The sequence below is a fragment of the Pseudochaenichthys georgianus genome, chromosome 20 (assembly GCF_902827115.2).
Source record: "Pseudochaenichthys georgianus chromosome 20, fPseGeo1.2, whole genome shotgun sequence".
NCBI lineage: Eukaryota > Metazoa > Chordata > Actinopteri > Perciformes > Channichthyidae > Pseudochaenichthys > Pseudochaenichthys georgianus.
The window spans coordinates 21,607,378-21,629,310 of NC_047522.1; the positions used below are offsets into that span (position 1 = coordinate 21,607,378).

General features: G+C 43.3%; 1 protein-coding gene across 1 annotated transcript; it reads right to left on the minus strand.

The window, feature by feature from the left end:
• Window positions 1-3,171: 3,171 nt before the first annotated feature.
• On the minus strand, window positions 3,172-5,037 carry bhlhe22 (basic helix-loop-helix family, member e22). Its single transcript, XM_034108885.2, has one exon. It carries the CDS (start codon window positions 4,803-4,805, stop codon window positions 4,011-4,013), a length of 795 nt encoding a protein of 264 aa, XP_033964776.1. The 5' UTR covers window positions 4,806-5,037; the 3' UTR covers window positions 3,172-4,010.
• Window positions 5,038-21,933: the final 16,896 nt, after the last annotated feature.

Sequence of the window (21,933 nt, forward strand, 5' to 3'; positions counted from 1 at the left end):
GTTGTATATGTTTGTATCAGAGTGCCTCGTCACTTTACCCAACCAGAGCACTACTTGTGGGTGGTAAGTATCAATACAAAATGTCACAGCTTGCCGTCATCTATTTGTCTTTTTGTGACTGACATCGAGTCGTATCATTCGTCAAAATATATCTGACGGAGTTTTTCAAATAGATCTCCCATTGATAATGCAATAGTGTTCTTTTTGGATATCATTTTTGACAAAATGAACTTGAATGAAATGTCTGCAATTATAGTGAACATTGACGCTGTAGAGACTCTTCTCCTTGCTGCTCTGATATACACAACTCTAAATCCATTTCCTGATCATCTTAAAAAAAAATAAAAAAAGGAATTATGCAACTCAGACACTAGTTGATATTGGTTATTGACGTATCTAATGTAAAACAAAAGCTATTTTCTTCTATTTACTGGGAATAAAATAAAACCACACTTGAAATCTAAAGAAGTGACATATCACATTTTGGATCTAAAACCTGCTGCACCTCGACGGCTCATAATGAAAGAGAAACACTAGGACAACAAGCTATACTTAACATATCAGAATTGACTTCTTTAGTCTCACACTTGTATTCTATATCCCGCATCGTGTGTGCACAACACAAAGACAACACTATGCATTTCTATCAGCAGCCTGACAAAAGTGAATTACCGCCCACAGTTGATTTGGAGCCTCGGCCTGCTCGGCACATATATCTTTTAAACACCCAATATGACACAGCGTGGATTAATCCATTGCCAGAGTTTAGCCTGTTACTGATATGAAGGGGACATTTCAATTCAACGCTCTTATGTATATTTTGACTTTCGTGTTTATCATCCTTAGCAGACATCCCATCCGCGTTATGAATAGGCACCCTGCTGGCCCTTGATATGGTAAATTGGACGTTTTATGGTTTATGAAAAGGGGTGTTTTTTATCTTCCACTTTTATTCATGAGCCCTGAATCTCGCTGTAAATGCCTCTAAGAAAGATTCAGCTTTATTAGATTCATGAATAAAATCGATGTTGCCTATTATGGCAGTGGTCTGTGGCCACTGAGGAAAGACTTGTCTTTGCGTGAGACTTGTGAGTGTCAGTCCAACACACACACATAACATTTCAGAGCCCCTCGTGTGTGTGCGTGACATTTCCCCAGCTTGTAGCGATGGCTCAAACACCACCGAGTGTCGAGCAGTTCCCACATCAAGAGGGAAATGATGGCTTTCCGTTTTGAATGTCACTTAAATCATGTTTTAGTAGTAAAATAGTCGTACATTTCTGCCTTTGATATTTTTTTGTGTTGTCTGTTTTCCTTTGAATGTTTTGTTTTCCACACGCATATGGCTCTGTCTCACCCCTAGGGAATCTCCTCCTCTGGGCTAATGTGAATATTAGTATGGGTTAAATGCTCCAGTCATTTGTGCATTAATGCATGTTGCATAATTAATGTTTTTTGCTCAAGTCTCTTAGCAAACAGCAGTGGAGGAAAAAGCATCCATTCCTGTGTCAAAAGTTAAAAATATCAGTCCTAAAACGTGAGGAGCTGCTGCAGGATTTTCTGCATGAGCTGTTTTGATGTCTCCTGATCATTTCCCTTCTTGATTAAGAGGCGTTGTGTGAGGAGGATTCAAGGCATTCAGGAGTGTGATGGGATTAAAGGGGACACTGTAATGACCCTGTTGTCGGAGGGGCTCATCATACAGACACAAAGCTGTGTCGGAGAGCGGAGGAAAAACACAAACACAATGTCACTGTTGTTCTCATGTTTAAAGAAAATAAACTCATTCATCATTTCAATTATAAGAAAAATCTTATTTTTTTAATCTTATCTTTAGTTATTTTATGTTTTTTCTTTTTTTAATCTGTCATCTAAAAGACATTGTGACGCAATAGATCTATCTTTGGGTATTTTGTTACATTTATTTATTTTGAAGTGAGTATTTAATTACATTTTTCACATTGAACCAAGGATTGTTTGGGATATATTAGCAGGTAATAATGTTGCCTTGAAAATGTTTTAATATTGACATTTACAATGGATTGTGAAGATGTCTGTTGCATATATTTGTTAACGTCTGCACGGTGTTGAATTAAGATTATAGTCGTTGCATTTAGAGCTGTAAATCTCTACAGGTCAATCTAACAATTTAATCAAAGCCGATAGTCTGACAGGAAATACTTAATTGTTGAAAATCCACAATAAAAAAGAAATGGCAGTACTCTAATTCATCTAGTGAGAAAGAAAATCTCAGTATGTTGCATTTAACATCAGTTGCCTCTGTCCAGGGTACAGAAGTCTTTAATGGCCTCACTGTATGTGACAAAAATTAAGTTTAAGTAACTTAATCATCAATAAAATTGTTGCTTCGTTTCGTAATAACTGTATTTCTTCCCCTTGATTTCGTGCGTAATTGGAAAAAGTGTGTGGCCTAAACGCATCCATCTTCACTTCCTGTCTGCATTTTGGAGATTAATATCTTAGAAGATTTAAGATTTTAGGATTTTATATAATGTCTTTACATTTCAGGCTATTTTGTCCCATCCGAATCTACTGGTGTGGACAGACGAGCGAGGAGGACAAAGGGTGAGTGTATGGGAGTCAGCTGATGGCTGCGTGGTGATTAAAGACACCAAATTACGGCATTGAGCAGTGTCGTAATTACATTCCTTAATCACATTCTGGAGGTCTAATTGCCTTAACGATGTGTTTCATTGCGTGAAGGCAGGTATTACAGTGGACAGTCTTCATACACACTTGTTTTCGAATTAACGTATTATCACACACCGTCACGGTAATTGTTTTAATAAAAGCAATAAAGGTGGACAGAGTTTTTGTTTCCGGGAGCAGAGGGCTGTTTTTTGTTCTGCCTTGAGGCGATGTTCAGCCCACACGTCTGGCCTTCGCTCCCAAGACTTGGCGTCACTTTCAGCTCAAGAAAATACAACTTATCGGTTTTGATGGAGCAGAAAATGATTGACCGATTGTTTCTCAGTGACACGTCGTGAGAGTCGGAGACTGAGAGCTGCATCACCCAGAAACGGGTGGTCTAATGTTTTGCAATTTAAAACATGATTAATTCTAAAAACGCAGCATTCACTGACACTAAGTTTGACACCAGATGAAGGAGCAGAAGTATTTATGTTGTTCAAAATATTTTAATAAAGCTTTTCAACACTGAAATACATACAAATGGCCCTCTTCGCCCATATAATAACTAAAGTATCTACAATAATCCACATCTTGACCTGACAACGCGATTCATCTGAAGACCTCGATCATATTGTGTAAAAAAAAAAAATACAACAACTCAGAAAGAGACTACAATGTGCAATGCAGGCAGAATATCCAATATCAATATCCAAATGAATAAATTACAAAAAGACACACCGAAACAGCTTGATTCTTGAAGGTTTCTAAATGTTTCTTGAATAGTATTATATCACAGTGCCCCATTAAAGAATTGTAATAGGCGTGCGCATCTATTAACAAGTGTCCGGGTTAGCACATAAATATCTGAAACCAGCATCTATTTCATCTCCTTGTTCATGACATTCCACATGTTCAATAGAAAAGTTCATGACAACAGGCCTCGAACCAGAAAGCAAATGTCTCTGAGGTGAGGGAAATAAAAACTCGCAAAAATCAATAAATAAGGAAGCAGCAGTGAGGTTGGACTAACGCTCCAGGAAGGTGTCCATGTTTTTAAAAAGTCGCAGGTTGTCAGGTCACCCAAATCTCCAGGGGAAAAGGTCCAAGTGATCAACAACTCACTGAACCACAGCCACTCGCACAGGCCTCGCGTTTGGTCATCACTGTCATTCATACCAGCACTTAAAGGATGATTTATATACACAATCAAGTATTGTTTGAACAAAAAAGCGCGTTTTGAATGCATTTAGTAAATATTATAAAAGTATTCATCGGCATTACTTCTTCGTCTCTAGCCTATCAACAACACAGGTCTCCCAAAGTGTTCTTCAAACTCCCCCCTGTGCGTCTGTGGAGTCTTAAGGCTTGTCAGTGCACTGTTTGCAGAGGCTGGCGGTGGCGTTGTTGAATAGGGCACATTTATGTGGGCAGGAGGCGGAAGCCACCCCGGGTGGGAAGGGATATCCAGGCGGCTGCTCGTACGCGCCCAACCCGGGAGCTGCGAGGGCGGTGGTGGCCGGTATCGAGGCGGCAGAGATGGCTTGACCCTGGTTCAGATACGCCACCAGCCGCCTCATCTCCTCCAGTGCCTGCGCCTGCATAAGGATGTAGTTTTTGGCGAGCAGCAAAGTGGCAATTTTGGAGAGTTTCCTCACCGAGGGGCTGTGCGCGTAAGGGATGACCCCTCGGAGCTCATCCAGCGCGTCGTTCAGGTCGTGCATCCTCCGCCTCTCTCTGGCGTTGATGTTTAGCCTCAGTGTTTTCTGCTCTTTGTTTTTCTTACCTCCTGGTTTCCCAATGGGCACGCTTCGTCCGTCAGTCAGAAGGATCATTTCACACCTCTCATCGCTGTCATCGTCCTCGTCCCCGCCGCTGCTCTCCGCCGCAGAGGTCCTGTTGGCGCTCTCGCCGAAATTGACGCACAAAGATCCGGTGGGCAGACCCAGTGGACCCCCTCTGCCTCCTGCAAGTCCCCCCGGCTGGATGGAGTCTTGCTCGGTCTGGTCGAAGCAGCTGATCGGTGACTGGCGGTCTCTGGCTGCGAGTTCAATGCCAGCCGACGACCGGAAGGGGTCCGTTTTCTTCGTGGACACAGCGCTGAGAGTTTTGTGAAAAATGTCCCCCGCGCCTGCGTTCAAGTTCATCCTCTCCATGGGCTCTTGCTCGTGCGGGCAACGGTCTCTTCTGGGAACTCTGCGCGCGCCTCTATGAGTTTCTCCCGGTGTTCTTCCTGCTTTAGTTTAGTTGTGTGTCAGAGGAGAAGTTGCAGGCTTGCTCGACTTGTCAGCTGAGGTGTGGAGACGAGGAGGAGACTCAAGTAATAAGTGCCTCTCTGACTCTCTCTCTCTCTCTCCCTCTCTCTCTCTCTCTCTCCCTCTCTCCCTCATTCACCTTCACAGGATCTCCGCGATGATCCTCGTTACGCACGAGACGCCTGAGTCTTTTTACATCATTATCTCGAGGCGGGTTATTAAAAAGGATTCGCCTATTGGGATAGAGACCCCCTCAGCCCTCTCACTCCTCACCCAATCAGCTTAACGTTTTAATTAATGGCATTTAAACATGGCAAACAATACCGCGTGCTCTCTCATTCCCTTCAAGTGTGTGTTCATTTTGCAACTGTGTTTTTAGAAGAGAGTCTGATCATGACATATTCTTCATGGACCTTCTTTTGTGTGAGAAGTTGTACTTTTAGTCAATCTCTTTTGTAGAAGTCTATAGGATTCAAATCCAATATAGTGTTGTTGTCATTACTTGTATCACTGTTTGGTTAGCTCCTCTTTTCTTATGGCATCAAACCGCCACTTGAATTCAAAGAGAGACCAAGCATATAGTTACCAAACTTGACATGACACTCTTTAGCACACTTCAGACTGCATCATCCTTCTGAAAACCACAGCCACACATTTCATTTCCCCTGCTTTGTTTTCTAAATCTCCCAAAACCAACACGGATATTCTTGCAGTGCTGAACGTCATTTACTTGTGGTCATACCGCCATCTACTGGGTGGAGTGGTGCAGTACACCAACAAGGGGAAGTCAAATGTCCTCGGCGTCACCTAAGCTTTGTCCAGCTCTCACACCATCATGTGAGGGCTAAAGAAAATCCCTAATATTAAACTAAATGTGCTTATGATAATTATCTGGTCAATTGGAAAAATGCCATCTACTTGTTCCATTTGAAATAGTAAAGCAATTGTAAATAAGTGTGGGTTTGGATATTACACTTAAAGTTTTTATAAATGTTTTTAAAACAGATGATGTTCTTGCATTGTGGGAAAAATATATATGTTCTATAACTTTGAATCTATTTACATAACAGGTGTGGGTCTGTGAAAAATAGTGTTGTGCAAACCAGGGGTATAACGTTTTTGTCTTGGGTTCATAGATGTTTACCTCAACCATTGCTGTGCGAGCTGTCCGGTGCTGAACACGCGGAGACCCTTTGCTCTTACTAGACGCCGTACACCAACTCCACAGGTAGCCAACGTCCACCGTAGCCCAGGTGACCCCACAGCTCACTGAGATTCATTATGACCCACTCTCTTACTGCTTGCAACACATTCTTATTCACCTCTTTCACAACAAGCCTGTTCAAAGCCTGTGCCCCCCCCCCCCCATCCCCCCTGGAAGCCTTTTGTAGAAACATGCTGCAATGCCCTCAGGACAAAAACCTCCCTCCACTTCCAAGTTACCGAGTTACCGTATACCAGTGTGCTGCCCATATTTAAGCACCCCTTATCAGTGATTACAGGAGACCCCTGCTGAGTGAAACCACAGGGGATATGGAGTGGATTCCTTCACCCTCGGATAAAGCACCTTGGCAGCTACAGATTTAGTTTGAATGGATCTTTGTAGAGAGGTCTGCTCCTTCAGTACGTCACAAGACAAGTTCTGTTCAAAAATCCACTCGTTATTTGATAGCGTGAGAGGGAGACGGAAGAAAAGATTTGAGATATTTTCATTGTACAAAGCTGAGGAATTAACTCAGTTTGTCGACTTCTTTACAGAGGTGGAGGAAGAGTATTAACTTAATAAAAAATACTCAGTTATAAGTATAGGCCTGCGTTCAAAATGTTACTTAAGTAGAAGTAAAAAAGTATTAGCTTTAAAAAAGATACTTTAAAGGGGACCTATCATGCAAAATGCACTTTGTGATGTCTTTTATACATCAACATGTGTCCCCGGTGCGTCGGGGAACTCACGCAGCGTCAGGAAATAAAACCCTCTCTCTCTTCCTCCGTACCCAAATCTCTAAAAACGGGCTACAACGGAGCTGATCCAGATTTGCGTCTGATATGACGTCATATCTGAAATGTGGACCCACGACCCAATCAGAAACGTTGCTATCAGAAACAATGCCCGACTGTTTTGGACGTAATATGGTCGGTGCATGTTTACATTAGCATCGCTAGCACTCAGAGCTAACCTGTACTGGAGAGCATGTGTGTGAAGAAGCAGGAAGTAGAAAGGAACTCACCTTGTGGTATAACCGGCAAGAGAGAAAGCCTTTGAGCTCCAGACTGTGTCAGATCCTTGATAATCCATGATATGGCGTTTCATCACGGCAGCATTTAGTTTAGACGGTAGCTGCCGGGTCCCGCATGAGCTCAGACCCCTCCTCTTTTGATTTGTTATAAAAAAAAATGTAAAGCTTTATCCCCGAATCAGCACTTTTGAAACAGGAAGTGAAATAGAGGGATATGAGAATGGGTGATCTGTTTGGTATTTTGAGCAAAACACTTCATAGACATGTTTTTTATATATTTGTATATATCTGAGACCTGTGCTATTGCCTACAAATAGTATGGTTGGTGACGTTTAAATAAAAGTGTTCATTATGCAAAATGGCCATTTTAAGCACGTTATATCTGTAATCATTGTATTCAAATGATTGATACATTCATGTGTTCATCACTTCAGCATTGCGCTTGGTAAAGGTATTTGTTTGGGTAACTTAACCTATAATAACATTTAATAATATGTGTCCATTTATATTTAGTATTAATAACCTAAATCTGTGAAGTAGCTTAATATGTCAAATACATGTTGTGGAGTAACAGTATAAAGAAGCATAATGTGAAAACACTCAGGTAAAGTACCAAAGGTTTTACTGAAGTAAAGATAGGTAGCTGTTCCAGTCTTTAAACACGTGTTTATTTAAAATCTAGCCTGTTATAGTCCCCCCTGTGCTGGGTCTCAGTGTTCATGTCAGGGAAGTTCTTTGCAGCTGCATTAAAAACACAATTGACCAAAGCGCTCTTCACACATTCAAGGTCAATGTTTTTCAGCTTTTTCCAGCACATTTCAATTAGCGTATGTTCCGTCTCTGGGCTGAGGCTCCGTGAGAGGCCGAGGGGGCAGGATACTGGAGGAGTTATGATCTAACGAGTGGCAGAGACAGTCGCTTTATCCTGAGACAGCAAGAGAACACCTTCATGGCCAATCAGGTCCGGCTAATGAGACGAGATGGGCCAGGACCGCGGTACAACCATTACAGCCACAGTCTGTCAGCACTTTGGTAATGAAGAGAGCACTGAAGGTAAAACTGTGTTAGGAAAGAGAACAAGCATCCATTTAAATCCGGAGGAAAGGGAAGTTTAGACGCAGGAGCATGACAGGAAGTGCTCAAACCATTAAAGAAACTTCCACACAGAAATCAGGATTTATTCTCTACCTGAGCTAAAGGGTTGTTGTTTTTACCACAAGGTCATGTGGTCACTTTGGTTTGTTGTTCGTCTGCAGGATTACAGGCAAACTACTGCTGTGATTTTCATGAAACTTGGTCGCTGTACCGTGGAAATCCCATTATATATTTAAGCGGATACAAATCACAAAGCAGATAAACGCCCTGGCCGGGATCTGCAAAATCTGAGAGTGACCTTTGAGTTTTTTATGGTTTGCTTTTTTTAAAATGTTGTGTGTGGTACAACAATGACAAGAACACCCAAGGACAAACAAAGTTACCTGACATGATACATGGATATATGTATATATGTAAACATGCATACTGTATTTATGACATAGCAAACCAAAAGAAAATGTTGAGGAAATTAATTGTAAATATTTAGCAGTTACTGAGAATTAAATTACAGAGTGCTTAAGGAGAAATCTGTTAAATAATGCATGCATGTAAATGTGTATGACTGTGTATAAGGGGAAAACTAATACAACATTATTTAATAAATAATAAAACATGTATAATAAACTTTTCAAAAATAATGTCTTGTGCATCCAAAGAGTAATTCCACTTCTCACCACCAGAGGGCATGCTCTACCTTCTAATGGAGCAGCAGAGGGTGACGCAGGAGCCGCTGAACATGCATGGCAGCCTGGTGGATTTCTTTCAACTTTGAAGATGTTGGTTATCAGTGGATGCCAGACTGAGGCTGTACAGTCCTGATATGAAATTCTAATTTGGTCCTGTGGTGCTCGACATCCACACCCAGCTCTGAGCCATATGCATGACGTATGCTCACCTGCGACATGTCGGAGCGGAATCCTCAAACAGCTGATTGTGGATCAGTGTCCCTCCTTCACTCACTCAGGTTATTTTAGCACTTGTTAATGTTCTTTTGCACTACTTTTTTCACTGGCAGTGAATGTCTCTGCATTTCATTATTGTTATTAAAGCTTTTAAGTCCTGCCTAAAGACCCACCTCTTTCCCCTCGCTTACCAGTCAGTCTGAGCTATGTCATACCTATTTGTATGCTTTTGCTGTCTGTCCATAGCCTTTATGTGCCTTGTATTTATTCTTATGTGTGCTTTTTTATCTTTTCTTATGTGTGCCTTTTATTTATTTGTGTAATATTATATTTTATTCTAATGTTATGTTCATTGTGAAGCATTTTGGCAAACCCATGCTTTTAAACTGTGCTATATAAATAAAGTGGATTGGATTGTTAGAAAATAGACGAACTCTCTGTAGCGTTGATTGTTTTCACCACTCATTGCTTATTTGGAGGATTAAAGGAAATCAACATTAATGGGTTGGTGAAATGATTGGATAACCCCCCCCCCCCTTCTCCCCCCACCTGACCCTTCTTCACTCCATCACTCCATCTGCGATGATATGCATTCATCAACATCTGATTATCTGTCCAAATGTGCAATAGCTTTCTAATGTGACATGGAAATGCAAGGCTTTAAAAAAATAATAGTTTTGCTTGCGTACAGTGTGCCTCCATATGTGTGTCTGTCGTGTGTCAAAATCAAATGCTTATGTCTGCAAACGTCTTAGCCTTTATCGTGGTGTCATGTGATAGTGCAGTGCCCTTAAACGCCACTAGGAGACGCGCTAAAATAAGAGGATGTTGGTGCATAAGACTCTTTCAGCTATCCGTCAACACGTTTGTTAGTTAACATTTCCCAACCTCTTAATATCAATTGATTAGGACTTTCACTTCATATATGCAGAAGTCCCTCGCCCAACTCTCCACCATACTTTGCATCCCAGAGTGCTTATGGGAGTTAATATGCACCTCGAATTAATCTCAGTGTAATATCCTGTCAGGCCTTTTTAGGTTATTGCAGGATGGCGAAACTGCACCTTGCTTCACTGCGATGTGTCGCTGGAACAAGATGTTCCCTTGTGTCAGATCTGATCAACAATTCTCCAGAAATAGGCTACACTAAATGTCATTGATCGGAGTTTAATGTAAATGCTGTATATTTGACATCGAAAGCAACCTGTCACCTTCTATCGATTCTGTCTTGAATATTTCTGTTACGATTTTTCTGACATCCCCTATCTTCGCCCGTGTGTGTAGTTGGAGTTTATATCTCGCCGGTTCCGGGCTGCATTCCTGTACAGTGACATATGTGAGCCATGAAGCAAAAGGCTGTTCGGCGGTGCGCAGCTTTCAGCACCACGCAGGGTGGACAGCGCTCCTGTGTGCGGATGGACAGCTCCGACACACTGGTGTCACATCAAGTAGGTTCACATAAAAAAACAGAGCTTTAAAATTGTTGTGTATATTTACTTTATTGATGGGAGAATGAGGGGAAGGGCACAGTACATGAGCAATGCGTTACAGAAGCAGATACACTGTGAATGGCTTTCAGAAAAAAATCAGACATCCGAAGAAAGGAGGCTCATCTCTTGGCATTCACCGCGTGCCTTAATTGTAAGACATTAAATCAAGGTCCGCTGTGAACACGGAGAGACACAACCCGCTCGTCTGAGTGTGTGTTTGCATGCATGTGTGTGTCCAGTTGCATTCACTTTGGAAACGGCCAGACTTTTTTTTTCCGTAAAACGTGCCATTAATATACAAATATTCAAATAATTCTGAAGCATTTGAGGCTCTTGTTGTATGGCTAAGAACTGTATGACAAGTTTTGCCGAAAATTGGAATAAAGAAAAATCCCAAGTGCGGGTCCAAAGAGATTAAATCCTGTCCCGGTGTTGTGCAGGCCTACCGTAATGTGTACAAAAAAATCAATTCAACAAGAGGTTATTTTACAGGAATGACTTAAACGCAAAACCATGGGTAGTTTTGCAAAATAACGATACGTCCCAGGCCGAGGGAAATGACTCCTGCTTGATGCTATTTCCGTCGAGTGCTTCGTCCAAAAGCGTAAAAGTCCTCCATTATCCCACAATGCACCTACAAAATAAAAGGAAACACAAAATGCGTCATGAACTTCGTTAAGAATTGCAGGTGATCAAATCTCATATTCCACGTTGACCTGTCCGATGGCGTCCATAAAACCGAGAAAAGTCCACGTCTATAATATTGATTTTCCTATAGTCGCACACGCATTTCTTTCTCCCACACACACACGCCTGCAGCCTCTACTCGCAGTTCTGCCGCAAATCGCAAACGGGGCAGCTGAAGAGGTAACTGCAGTTGTCCTGAACACACTGGCAAAGTGTGTGTGAATGTGTGTGTGCGTCCCAACTGAAGGCAGCACCGACTAATGGGACTGATCCCTCTCCGTCCCGTCTTTCCCTCTGACTTTGGGATTAATGGTGCTCCAGCCAAACAAATGAGGCATCTGCCTTCAGCACAAGAGGATTGGGATGAGGGGGGGTCATAGGGGGGGGGGGGTTATAGGAGGGGGGTGCTGACGTCACCGGGCAAACAGATGTTCCTCTATATTACCCAGCGTCCTCCTCATGACTACCCGGTGCCCTTGAAACTAGGAGGGAAATTGACGTGTGTGTGTTTGTGTGTGTGTGTGTGTGTGTGTGTGTGTGTGTGTGTGTGTGTGCGGGCCGGCAGAGGAAATGCCAACAATGGCTCCAAATTGTGAAGCCCTAAATCTGGCGTTGGCTGTGATCGGTTATGCAACATTGCACTATTCGAAAAAAAAAAAAAAAAGAGAACACGCGTATACGTAGCCTGCACGAGCACACACTAACTACAGGCACGGGCATACGCACATGCACTCCTTTCCGTGCACACACACAGGGATGAGGGAGGGATGCTGCTGTTTGATGGGAGTGCAGTTTGGTTTACTGTATTCAACTCGATTTAACGAGCTGATTGTTAGTTGCTGGAATAAGATGTAAAATAGACACTAACAGTATTTTAACGGAGACGTGTGGTACGCTTTATGCTTGGAAATTACTTTATTAGATTATTGTATGTAGGCTGAGATCCATATTTAATCCATTATAATCTGCAGCGATGCAGACAGAGCCTATGTATTTGCATATTGGTTCAAACCTGCTGAAATCGCGTGAAGTCAGTGCTGTGGTCATCATCAGGAGTCCCACGGTGCACCTGCTGTCCTGCCTGATCCGGATCCCCTGAGCTCAGCACACTGAGACCGGTTCTGACAGTTTCTCCATTCAAGAGCACAACCCGCTGGTGTTAAAGCAGTGTGGAGAGCACGCAGAGGCGCAGGCTCGCAGATATGGTAATCGCAATGCATTACCCACTCGCTATAACAGAGAGGAGAGGGATGCAGAAACAAAGGGAAACGCCATTTTAGACGGAAACGTCCCCCATCCCCTGAAACCCCACCGACTCTCTTGTATCTGCCCATGTTTCGGGGCTTCTCGTCGGCTCAGCACAGCACCATGTCTCGGGTCTCTCTCTGGATCTGGACACCGACAGCACCACGACCCCTATTGTCCTTATAAGCACCGCGCCACGAACAAACGATGTTCCTCAGAAACCCACCGTCCCCTTTAGCCTGTTGACTGATTATGCAACCGTCGACTCACAAAATGAAAAACACCACGCGTGATTATCGATGTTTTGTCGCCTTTGTGGTCCCTTTAGTGGTTCATTGCCTAAAGCCCGCAATAACAATGGCAAGTGCATCGTGCAAGGGGGGAGCGGACATCTCTGCAGAAATGATCAACATTGTCCTCTAATCATTCAAAAATACACATCCTACTAACGTTTGAAGTAAAGATACATATTCTTCCTCTTACTAATTGATCAAAGGGTCGAGCATAAGGCAAATACTCACCATGGTTTGCTCCACGCCATACGGTGGGTCCCAGAGCACTGAGCACTGCCTGTATGTATCCGTGATCTGCTGCTCAGCCTTAACTCACTATGAGCACTACTACTGGACTGCAGGTGTCTGCATCCCGGAGGCTTGTATTCCCGGGTCCTGTCGGTGTGTCGCGGACCCTCCGGTCGGCGAGGAGCTGAGAGCAGCACTGAGAGAAGAGCTGGAGCCTCTGCAAAGCATGGCTGCGCTCTCTGGTTTTTTTTCAAAAGAGGGCAGGTCGTTCTGTGCATTACAATCAAATCTCTCTCTCTCTCTCTCTCTCCCTCTCTCTCCTCACGTGCACGCGCTTTTATACATACAAATGCGCGCGCTCTCACACAAATATACCACCTCTATCTGGAAAATCATACATGTCTGGAGAGTTTTGTGTTATATCTCCGCTCTAGTGTCTCCATGCATGTTGTAGTTGTTACATGCTTTTCAATGTAACAACACACAGTGGGCCTGTTCTAGTTGTATACTCTCAGCAATAACTAAATCATCTGCTGAAGCTCTACGTTAGGAGTGGAGCCGTTTCACACGTCAGGCCGGACTGCATCTCGGTTTCTATGTTAGACCGAGGGCCTATTTTCAGTATTTTACTGCACGAATAAGAGGGAATGTTCTGTAATGTTCCGTTGGTCATTGCTCCTTGTTTCGCTGTTGGACTTAACTTCACATTTGTATTTCTATTCGCACATGTATTGAGCTCTTCCCTTCACATGTGAACATACAGAATGTATTTCTGCTGCTGATTAAACGCTGTGGCAGCCATTGATTGAAGCAAGTGTCAGTGCTGCTCAGCCAGGCAAATGTCCAATCGGAGGGCCCCCGTGTATGATGTCACCTGACTAACCTCACTCACCCTGGAGCCGAGGCACAAGTCCACTAATGCCTGCTTACCTCCAGACTATTAATACACCTGCTTCCAGCATTAGAAATAACCTGCAGGTGTGTCAACGTGTTCTCGCCTCCTTGTCTTCTCACAGTCTCACTCTGTTACTGTTGTTCTGTTTCTCTGCTACACTTTGCCGGCTGCAGTGATGATGCACGCGTGATGCAAGATAGGCGCCCCATGCACTAACATCGTTCACGTGTTGTCATCATTTCCCTTCTTTATTGGAAGGGTTAGAGGGAAAGTGTGGCGGGCCTTGCGTCAGGCTCCATGCAGGGGGACGTTTTGAAGCCGCTTTCTCTTAGCATAGAGCGGGGGGGGGGGGGGGGGGGGATGCCGCTATGCCGCTATGCCGCTATGCCGCTATTGTTCCCGCTGAAACAATGGGAGCTGCGGGGCGACATGCAGCGGTGCGCACATGAATGGCAGTGGCTCTGGATGTGTTTGGGTCAGTGGCCCGGGGTCTCCGTCCCAAAGCCCCTTTCCCAGCGCCTCACAATGAACCCGCACACGGTCGGGGCTCCTGGGGGTCACAGGCCAGCCCCTTTTGTCCTGCACTTCACAACACATACACATTTATTAAGCAAGAGTTAGCGGGGCCCCTGTTAAAAAAAAAAAAAAGAAGGAAAAAAAGGAGGGCGAGAGGGGTTGGCGAAAAGGGGGGGGGAAGAAAGAAATAACTAGTGGCTGCAGAGGCAAATTCCATCATTTGGACCGAGGTGGAAGTTTGTCAAAGTTGTAGAGGAAGTTGGGGCTCTGCGGATGGAAACACACGCTAAGTAAGACTGGATTTGGAGTCCTTATTAAACCACCGTCCACCTGTCTCTCTGCTGTTGGATATGCGTCCCTGGAATGGGATTTCTGACGTGTTGTTCTCCCCACCTGAGGACTCTAAGAAGGAGACGGGGGTATAACTGCCTGCAACAGCACTGAGCCGATGTGACGAAACTGCATACAATAATGTAGTCGGTGAAGAGCATTCGTTGACATCCAAACACAAGGAGCCACCAGGACCGAAACGCCCTTTACGTGCACTACATTTCTTTACGCGGAAGTATACACAACTACATCGAAATGCTGTTTGTCTGTATTCATGCATTTTTCATCGAACAGTTTTTTGGAAATCCTAAAGCAGGCCTTTCTGTCCACACAACTGTTTTCACTAAATTATAAAAATAACTTAATTTTTCTCAAGACTAAATAACATGTAGGAAATCACCGTGCATTCATTTAATTTGAGACATCACTAAGCATCGGTGTCACGGATTGGACATCGAAAGGGAAATGTTTGTGTGTATGAAACTGCAGCTGGACACGCTGCGAGTTGCATCAGTTTTAGAAGCTTTAATAACCGCAGCCTTTCCTTCAAGCCCCCCCTTTATATTTTTGCATCAGGCCTCCCCCTCCCCCAGCCTCACTGCCTAAACAATGCTGCTCTGGGTACTGGAATATTCTCGTTTGATTTGTTGAAATATTTAGCCTCATTATTTTGTAATATATCACAATTTGCTAAAAAGTTGTCATTGAAACTCGTCCTATAAAATATGCTAACATGTGTGTGTGAAGTCATAATTAGATTTGACTGCACAGGAAGTTGTTTTGAAATGAAGTTGAATATTTTAACTTGTGTACACATTGTTAGTGATGAATGTCAGGCAGCAAGTAAAAAATATTAGTATAATTGTTTTAACATATTAATTTGTTTTAGGTGTTATTTAATTTTTCCTAAAGTTGGAAATAGTTATCTCTGTCTGAAATCAAAATATTCTTCTTCTATTGTTACATAAGCAACACATAAACATTCCTGGGGGGTCATGTTCTGTATTTTCATAGTAATAGACTTATTAGGAATATTTAATTGTGGAAAAGGTGTCGTTATATAATGAAAATGCCATGCAATCACTTTATCTCCAAATATAAATTACATACAGAACCATAAGAACCTTTTTCATGTATTAACTTCTTTCTACAGAGCATATGCATCAATACTTATTGAAAACAAATGAATTCATTTAAATATTCCACGCATTCATCCTATTTGTATTGGCATTTCTGTCTGTGGCTGAAAATTGCTTTTGGGGACGAAAATCAATTTCAAAGAGTTTGAAATGATTAATGAATGCAAATTCAACATCGCTACACAGAGTGTACACGGTTCTCTTTTACAGCAAAGTGTGTCGTTTTTAATGGCAACCATGCAGATACTATATATAAGCCCCTTTTTTAAATCAAATCACATTTTTACCTCTTCATTATCTGTATTTCATCCGCTGTAAGTCGTTTGATATTAAAATGACTTCTTGTGAAATCTAAAAACGCAGATTATTTGTGTCACAATGCTCTCTGTGCCACCAGTCCTGACCCGCAGTGAAGAGACTCCAGAATCCTCGATCCGGCTTTGTTTCAGGACGTGACCTCATTGCATTATCTTTTTTCTCCCCCAAACAAATCCTGACGGTAACGTGTGCCTTCTTAGCCCGAGCAGGGCCGGTACACTCCCCGAGCGAACATCAAACAGCAGTTGTTATTTCATGGTTGCGTGCCAGCAGAACCAGGTCAGCTGCATATTACAGGCCTGCTGGCTGTGTCCTCCACAGGCTGCGTCTCCTCGTACAGAGCCTCAGCTTTCTGCACTCTACAATCATTCTTTTATAGCTTTATTAAATCCACACATTTAACAAAACCTGTTCTTTCAGATTACAGAGGAGAATTTATCTAAGAGGATGTTTAGTAAATTATAGGTATGTCATTCTGCGTGGGTGGTTTGTGATTTGACTTAGTCTGGGTACATGTTTTCTCGTAGAATGCTATTTATGAAGGCTTTTTTTCGATACTATGATACAAAATCAAACATATATTTTACAGTAGCCACCTTAACCTGCATTGTAGTCCATTTAGAATTGATATTTGAGATAAAAGACACCGCTATTAAACAAGAAACCTGGCTGTAATCACTGAGCAAACTTTCTACTTTACACCATCAGAGTGTATTGTGTTGCTGGAGCGAGGATGAGTGTGTGGGACCTTCCCCCTCTGACATTAGCAGGGGGTCAAATGTGCATGTAGGGCACCTGGCTCTCCACCTCCCCTCTCTCTGTGATGTTAAATGTCAGCCAGCAGCATCCGCAGAAAGCAAGGTGAGCCTCCATTCTAATGCTTAGGCCCAGACATTATCACGTCTGACTCCAAAGCCATGTTGCTCCTGTGTCGGGCAATTAAAGCTATCATAGAGGGGAGCTCCACCGAATCATTAACCTAGGGCTTTCCTTTCAGTGGTGTGCTGAAAGAAAACCCCCTGGTTTTATTAGGAAATCAAGGCGACTATCTTTGATTTGTCTCCAGGTGTGTATTAACAGCTGTGTGTGTCTTTAAATGTAGCAAAGTGTAAACACGCAGTAATTGAATTAAACAATAAATTAATTCTATTCACAGGTGCGCCTTTCCGCTCTAATGGCTTGTTTTTCAGCGCCACCGCCTCACATTTCCTCCAAAGCTGCAGCAGAAGTAATATGATCAGATTGTACAAGACACAGTGTAGATACATATTTAGTTCAATGGCTGCATCGCGCGATATCCACTTGTTCTCCGACTCCAGATACAGATGCCGTCCTATAGGTGCACGCGAGGTTAGATGTAAATCTGTGGGAGAAGTGTTCCTCGCTCAGAAATGGCAGCAGGCAGGACCTTCCCCTGTTCCTAATACAAAGCCTATTGAGGCCCAATCAGCAGGTCTGATTTCCAGGCTTGTAAATGGATTTCTCCCATACCCCCAAGGTTTGTGAAATGGGGGTCAATGGGTCTGTTATTGTTTTTCTCTTCCTCTTTATCCCCACATAGCTATGTGATGTCAACAGTGAAATAATGGAGATAGCTGGGCCCTGAACAAAATCTCTGTGTGTGTGTGTGTGTGTGTGTGTGTGTGTGTGTGTGTGTGTGTGTGTGTGTGTGTGTGTGTGTGTGTGTGTGTGTGTGTGTGTGTGTGTGTGTGTGTGTGTGTGTGTGTGTGTGTGTGTGTGTGTGTGTGTGTGTGTGTGTGTGTGTGTGTGTGTGTGTGTGTGTGTGTGTGTGTGTGTGTGTGTGTGTGTGTGTGTGTGTGTGTGTGTGCTCTCAACGGGGCTTCAATTGTTCCAGGGCTAGGACGCGTCCCCATATGAAGGCGGGGGAAGAGGTAAATATCACTTGTCCCCAACAGTTTGAAATGAAACAGCAGCAGTTTGGCAGAGCTGCTGAAAATATTGAGTTCAGTCTGGAATTGATCACTAAGCATAACCCTTGCTGTCTCTCAGATGGTGAACACTTCCCCGAGCAATAAGGTCCCCAAGAAATTATTTATTATGTAAACAATACTGTCAAATGTACTGCTTATACATTTCAAAGCAGGGACCCTGTCGTCTTATTGTTATTAACAGCTACTCATGCGGGCTATTTGTACATCTCTGTTCACCTTGATGCTCTCAAAGAAAAACACAAGTATGATCTCTCACATGACTCCGAATACAGAGACATAAACAGATATGCTTATGTCAGGCGGGGAATGGCATTGTTTTTCATGGTGTTAAAGCCCGCTGCCATTTATTAAATGAAAGTGGGGATCTGTTATGAGGTGGGATGTTATGCCTCTGCCTGCAATGTAATCATTGCACCAAAGCACAGCCATACATTTCTTTTGATATAATTGTATTAATGCAGCGAGTAATGGATGAGCATATGTTTCACACTGATTACTATCCCTCTCTGACTGTGTGTCCTAGATGCCTTCCCTTCGCCCGACTATCGGAATGAGAAAATGTGCCTTGAGTTAATGCTGATTGCAGCAGCTGCCAACACATGAATCTCCATGGCAACAATAACGGTTGCCGGGCAACCATGCTCTTTTAGGGACACTGAAAGAAGCCCAAAGGCTTACTAAAAATATATATGGGTATAGTACTTCTTCAACGCCTCAGCCGTATGCGCGTTATGCACGGAGTGACACACGGTGCTTTAAGATGCTGCGTGTTAGTTTCCTCTATTCAGCTCTCTGGTCATACCCTGCTTTGCTTTAAATGGCTGCCACAAACACTGATATCTCTCATGACATTAACAGAGGACTGGACGCTTCTATAAGGTTATGTTTGGGGCCGTGGACAGGCTGCTTCAACGAGATAGTGATGGGGGGGTTTTTACACTTGAAAAATGGGGCAACTGTCAGCCATTTTGGCTCCCACATCGAGCTTCCCCTCGCAGCTCCACGGACCCAGGCGGCATGCGCACACGCTGAGGAACAAAGCATTCCATCAGCCCAGTGACATCACTGCAGTCAGCTCAGCTGTTTCTGCCTGCGCTATAAATAGTGTGGCGGAAAGAGCAGATTGCCTATGCAGAAAATATGTAACTCCTGACCCCGAGTCTGGAGAGGAGAAAGATTCTTATTCTAGCGTGGAAGTGGTGAACTGGATCTTTGCCAGTGCATCAATCATGAAATATGGGTGTTGGTTCATGCTCCCCACATGGTATATGTCACAGTCCTTGCATGGTATTTTGTAATAGTGTGATGTATTATCTTATGCTCAGTGGTGGATTTATGATCAGGAATTGAATAGGGCAAATACAACAAATTATAATATCTATTAAATATACAGTTAACATTTCAGATACAAGGTTAACTAACAGATGTGACATATGCATTGTTATAAGATAAGATAAGAAGGACTTTTATTAATCCCTCGTGGGGAAATTGTTTCTCTGCATTTGACCCATCCTAGTGTTAGGAGCAGTGTGCTGCCATTTTGAACGGCGCCCGGGGAGCAGTGTGGGGAACGGTGCCTTGCTCAGGGACACCTTGGTAGCCGGGACTTGAACTGGTGACCTTCCAGTTGCCAAGCCAAGTCCCTATCGACTTCGCCACCACCGCCATACCATATTTATGTGTATGAACAAGATAGCTTTGATTTTTGATGCCATTATTAAAGATTGGTCCAGATTTGATAGCATGAGTTGTTTGGAAAAGCTGGTTTGTAATTGTTTAAAGTTAAAGACACGTTGAGAAAATGCAAAGATAAAGCGAGGAGGAGCAACTCATCCTGGGAGCCAGAGAACCAATCACACTCATCGATAACGTAGCATGTTATTAGAAAAATCTCACTCGTCGCCGGCTTGAGCTTCAGTCTCAGGATCCATGTATCTGTGATCCTCTCCAGAAGGGAAGGAGTCATCACATACAGAGCACCAACTAGTTCCTGAGCAGTGTCCTTCACATGCTGATATCCAAGAGAGGGAGTCACACAGTCACAAGATGGAGGAACAGAAAGCAGTATTCAATGTTTACTTCAGATTAGCTCCACATCAGAAATGAGCATGCTTGATGTCTCTCTCCATAGAGGCTGGATCATCATGTTCATCACATAGCTATCATCTGCCTCAAACAGTCCTGATGCTCTTCCAGGTCATCACACATCCTGTCATGTTCACAGCTACAGTTGGGATACCTTTGTTATCACGTTACTCTCATGTTGGAAGAGAACATTCACTATTTTCCCAACACTTCCTGCTGTGGCTTTTCCCTGGTTCCTTTAAACACACACACACAGCAACACTTCTCTGGTCCAGCCGGGTCGTGGCTGGCTGGCCGGGCGCCAGGACGTGTGCCGGGGCTCTGCCATGGCGTTGGCCCTCGCAGGCTGGCAGCATTGAGCAGCGTAGAGGCATTCAGCGGCGTGAATGTCCCTTTGTCTCAGAGCAGCGTGCCTGGCTAGCTCTAATGAGGCGACTCTTTGTGGCAGGCCTCTCAACATCAAGTGGGCTGGTGGACTCATTAACCTGACTACTGCAAATAAAGCAGGCAGGCACAAGAGACGCCTATGATAGCACACTTAAGGCCCTGCTGAATCCCCCCACTGCCGCCATCATCCCTCCCCCTCCTGCCTCTCCTCTTTTCCCTCCAGTCTCAGGCTTCCCACTGGGCTCCTGTGATAGGAGGAAACCAGCCTCTGGCCTATTTCAGGTGTCCCAAATAAGGGGTTTCCACGTTCCTTATTCCCGTCTCCTTCCTACCTTGAGCTTTAATCCGTTTTGGGCTCTGTAACCTGGTTTCGCTGAAAAATGAATGAATTTGTGGACCAGATGTAGTTTTCTAGTGCAAGTGCCTGCATGCAAAGTGTTCGAACAGATGTGATCCCATTTCACACGTTTAAGTACACTATTTATTTCTGTAAATATCTGAAGTAACCAGTTGAAGCTCTCTTTGTTGTGACAGAGAACACATATTTCCTATTGCCTCCCATGTGCGAGGAAATGTGCAAGCTTTTGGAAATGTGAACACGTAATATACATTAATATTTTAGTCACATTGTCCTCACAACAAAACATTATTGTTTGTTGTTTGGGTCAACATTTAATTACATTGTGTTGTATCAGTAACAACAGAACACACCGCTAGACTCATTGCAATATAATCTTTGTTTCGAAGTCAGCTAGGAAAAAAGGAGTGATGCATGCTGGGAAATATTTCAATCACGCTTTTTTAATTATTAGAATCCTTTTTCCATGTCCAATTTATTGTTCTGGTTTTTGATTGATGTGTTGCAGGTTGGATATCATTGTGACTGTGAAGGTGTACTAGCTGCTGTCAGTCTTGGTAAACGAGTCAAGTCTTTTTTTATACCATCTTGAGTCTTTCAATTTATCAACTTGGGCAACGCGTTGATCAACTTGACTTATTTGGGTCATGGAAGCCTTTAGAGTTGTTCTCAATGAAGCAGTTGTAACGTCGAAACGAGGGATGTGTTGAAATAGATTTGCTAACTTGTTTTGATGAAGATTTGTAACGTGGTATTGCTTGAATTATGTATCCTTGTGAAATTGGGTCACGAGCAGCTGTTCTGCGCACACTGACAGACGGGTCAGATCGCTCAGTATGATGAGGTGTTGTTTTATATTCTTCCCTGTTATT

Coding starts and splice junctions, on each gene's coding strand:
- bhlhe22 (XM_034108885.2), bottom strand. CDS start 4,805: ATGGAGAGGATGAACTTGAACGCAGGCGCGGGGGACATTTTTCACAAA.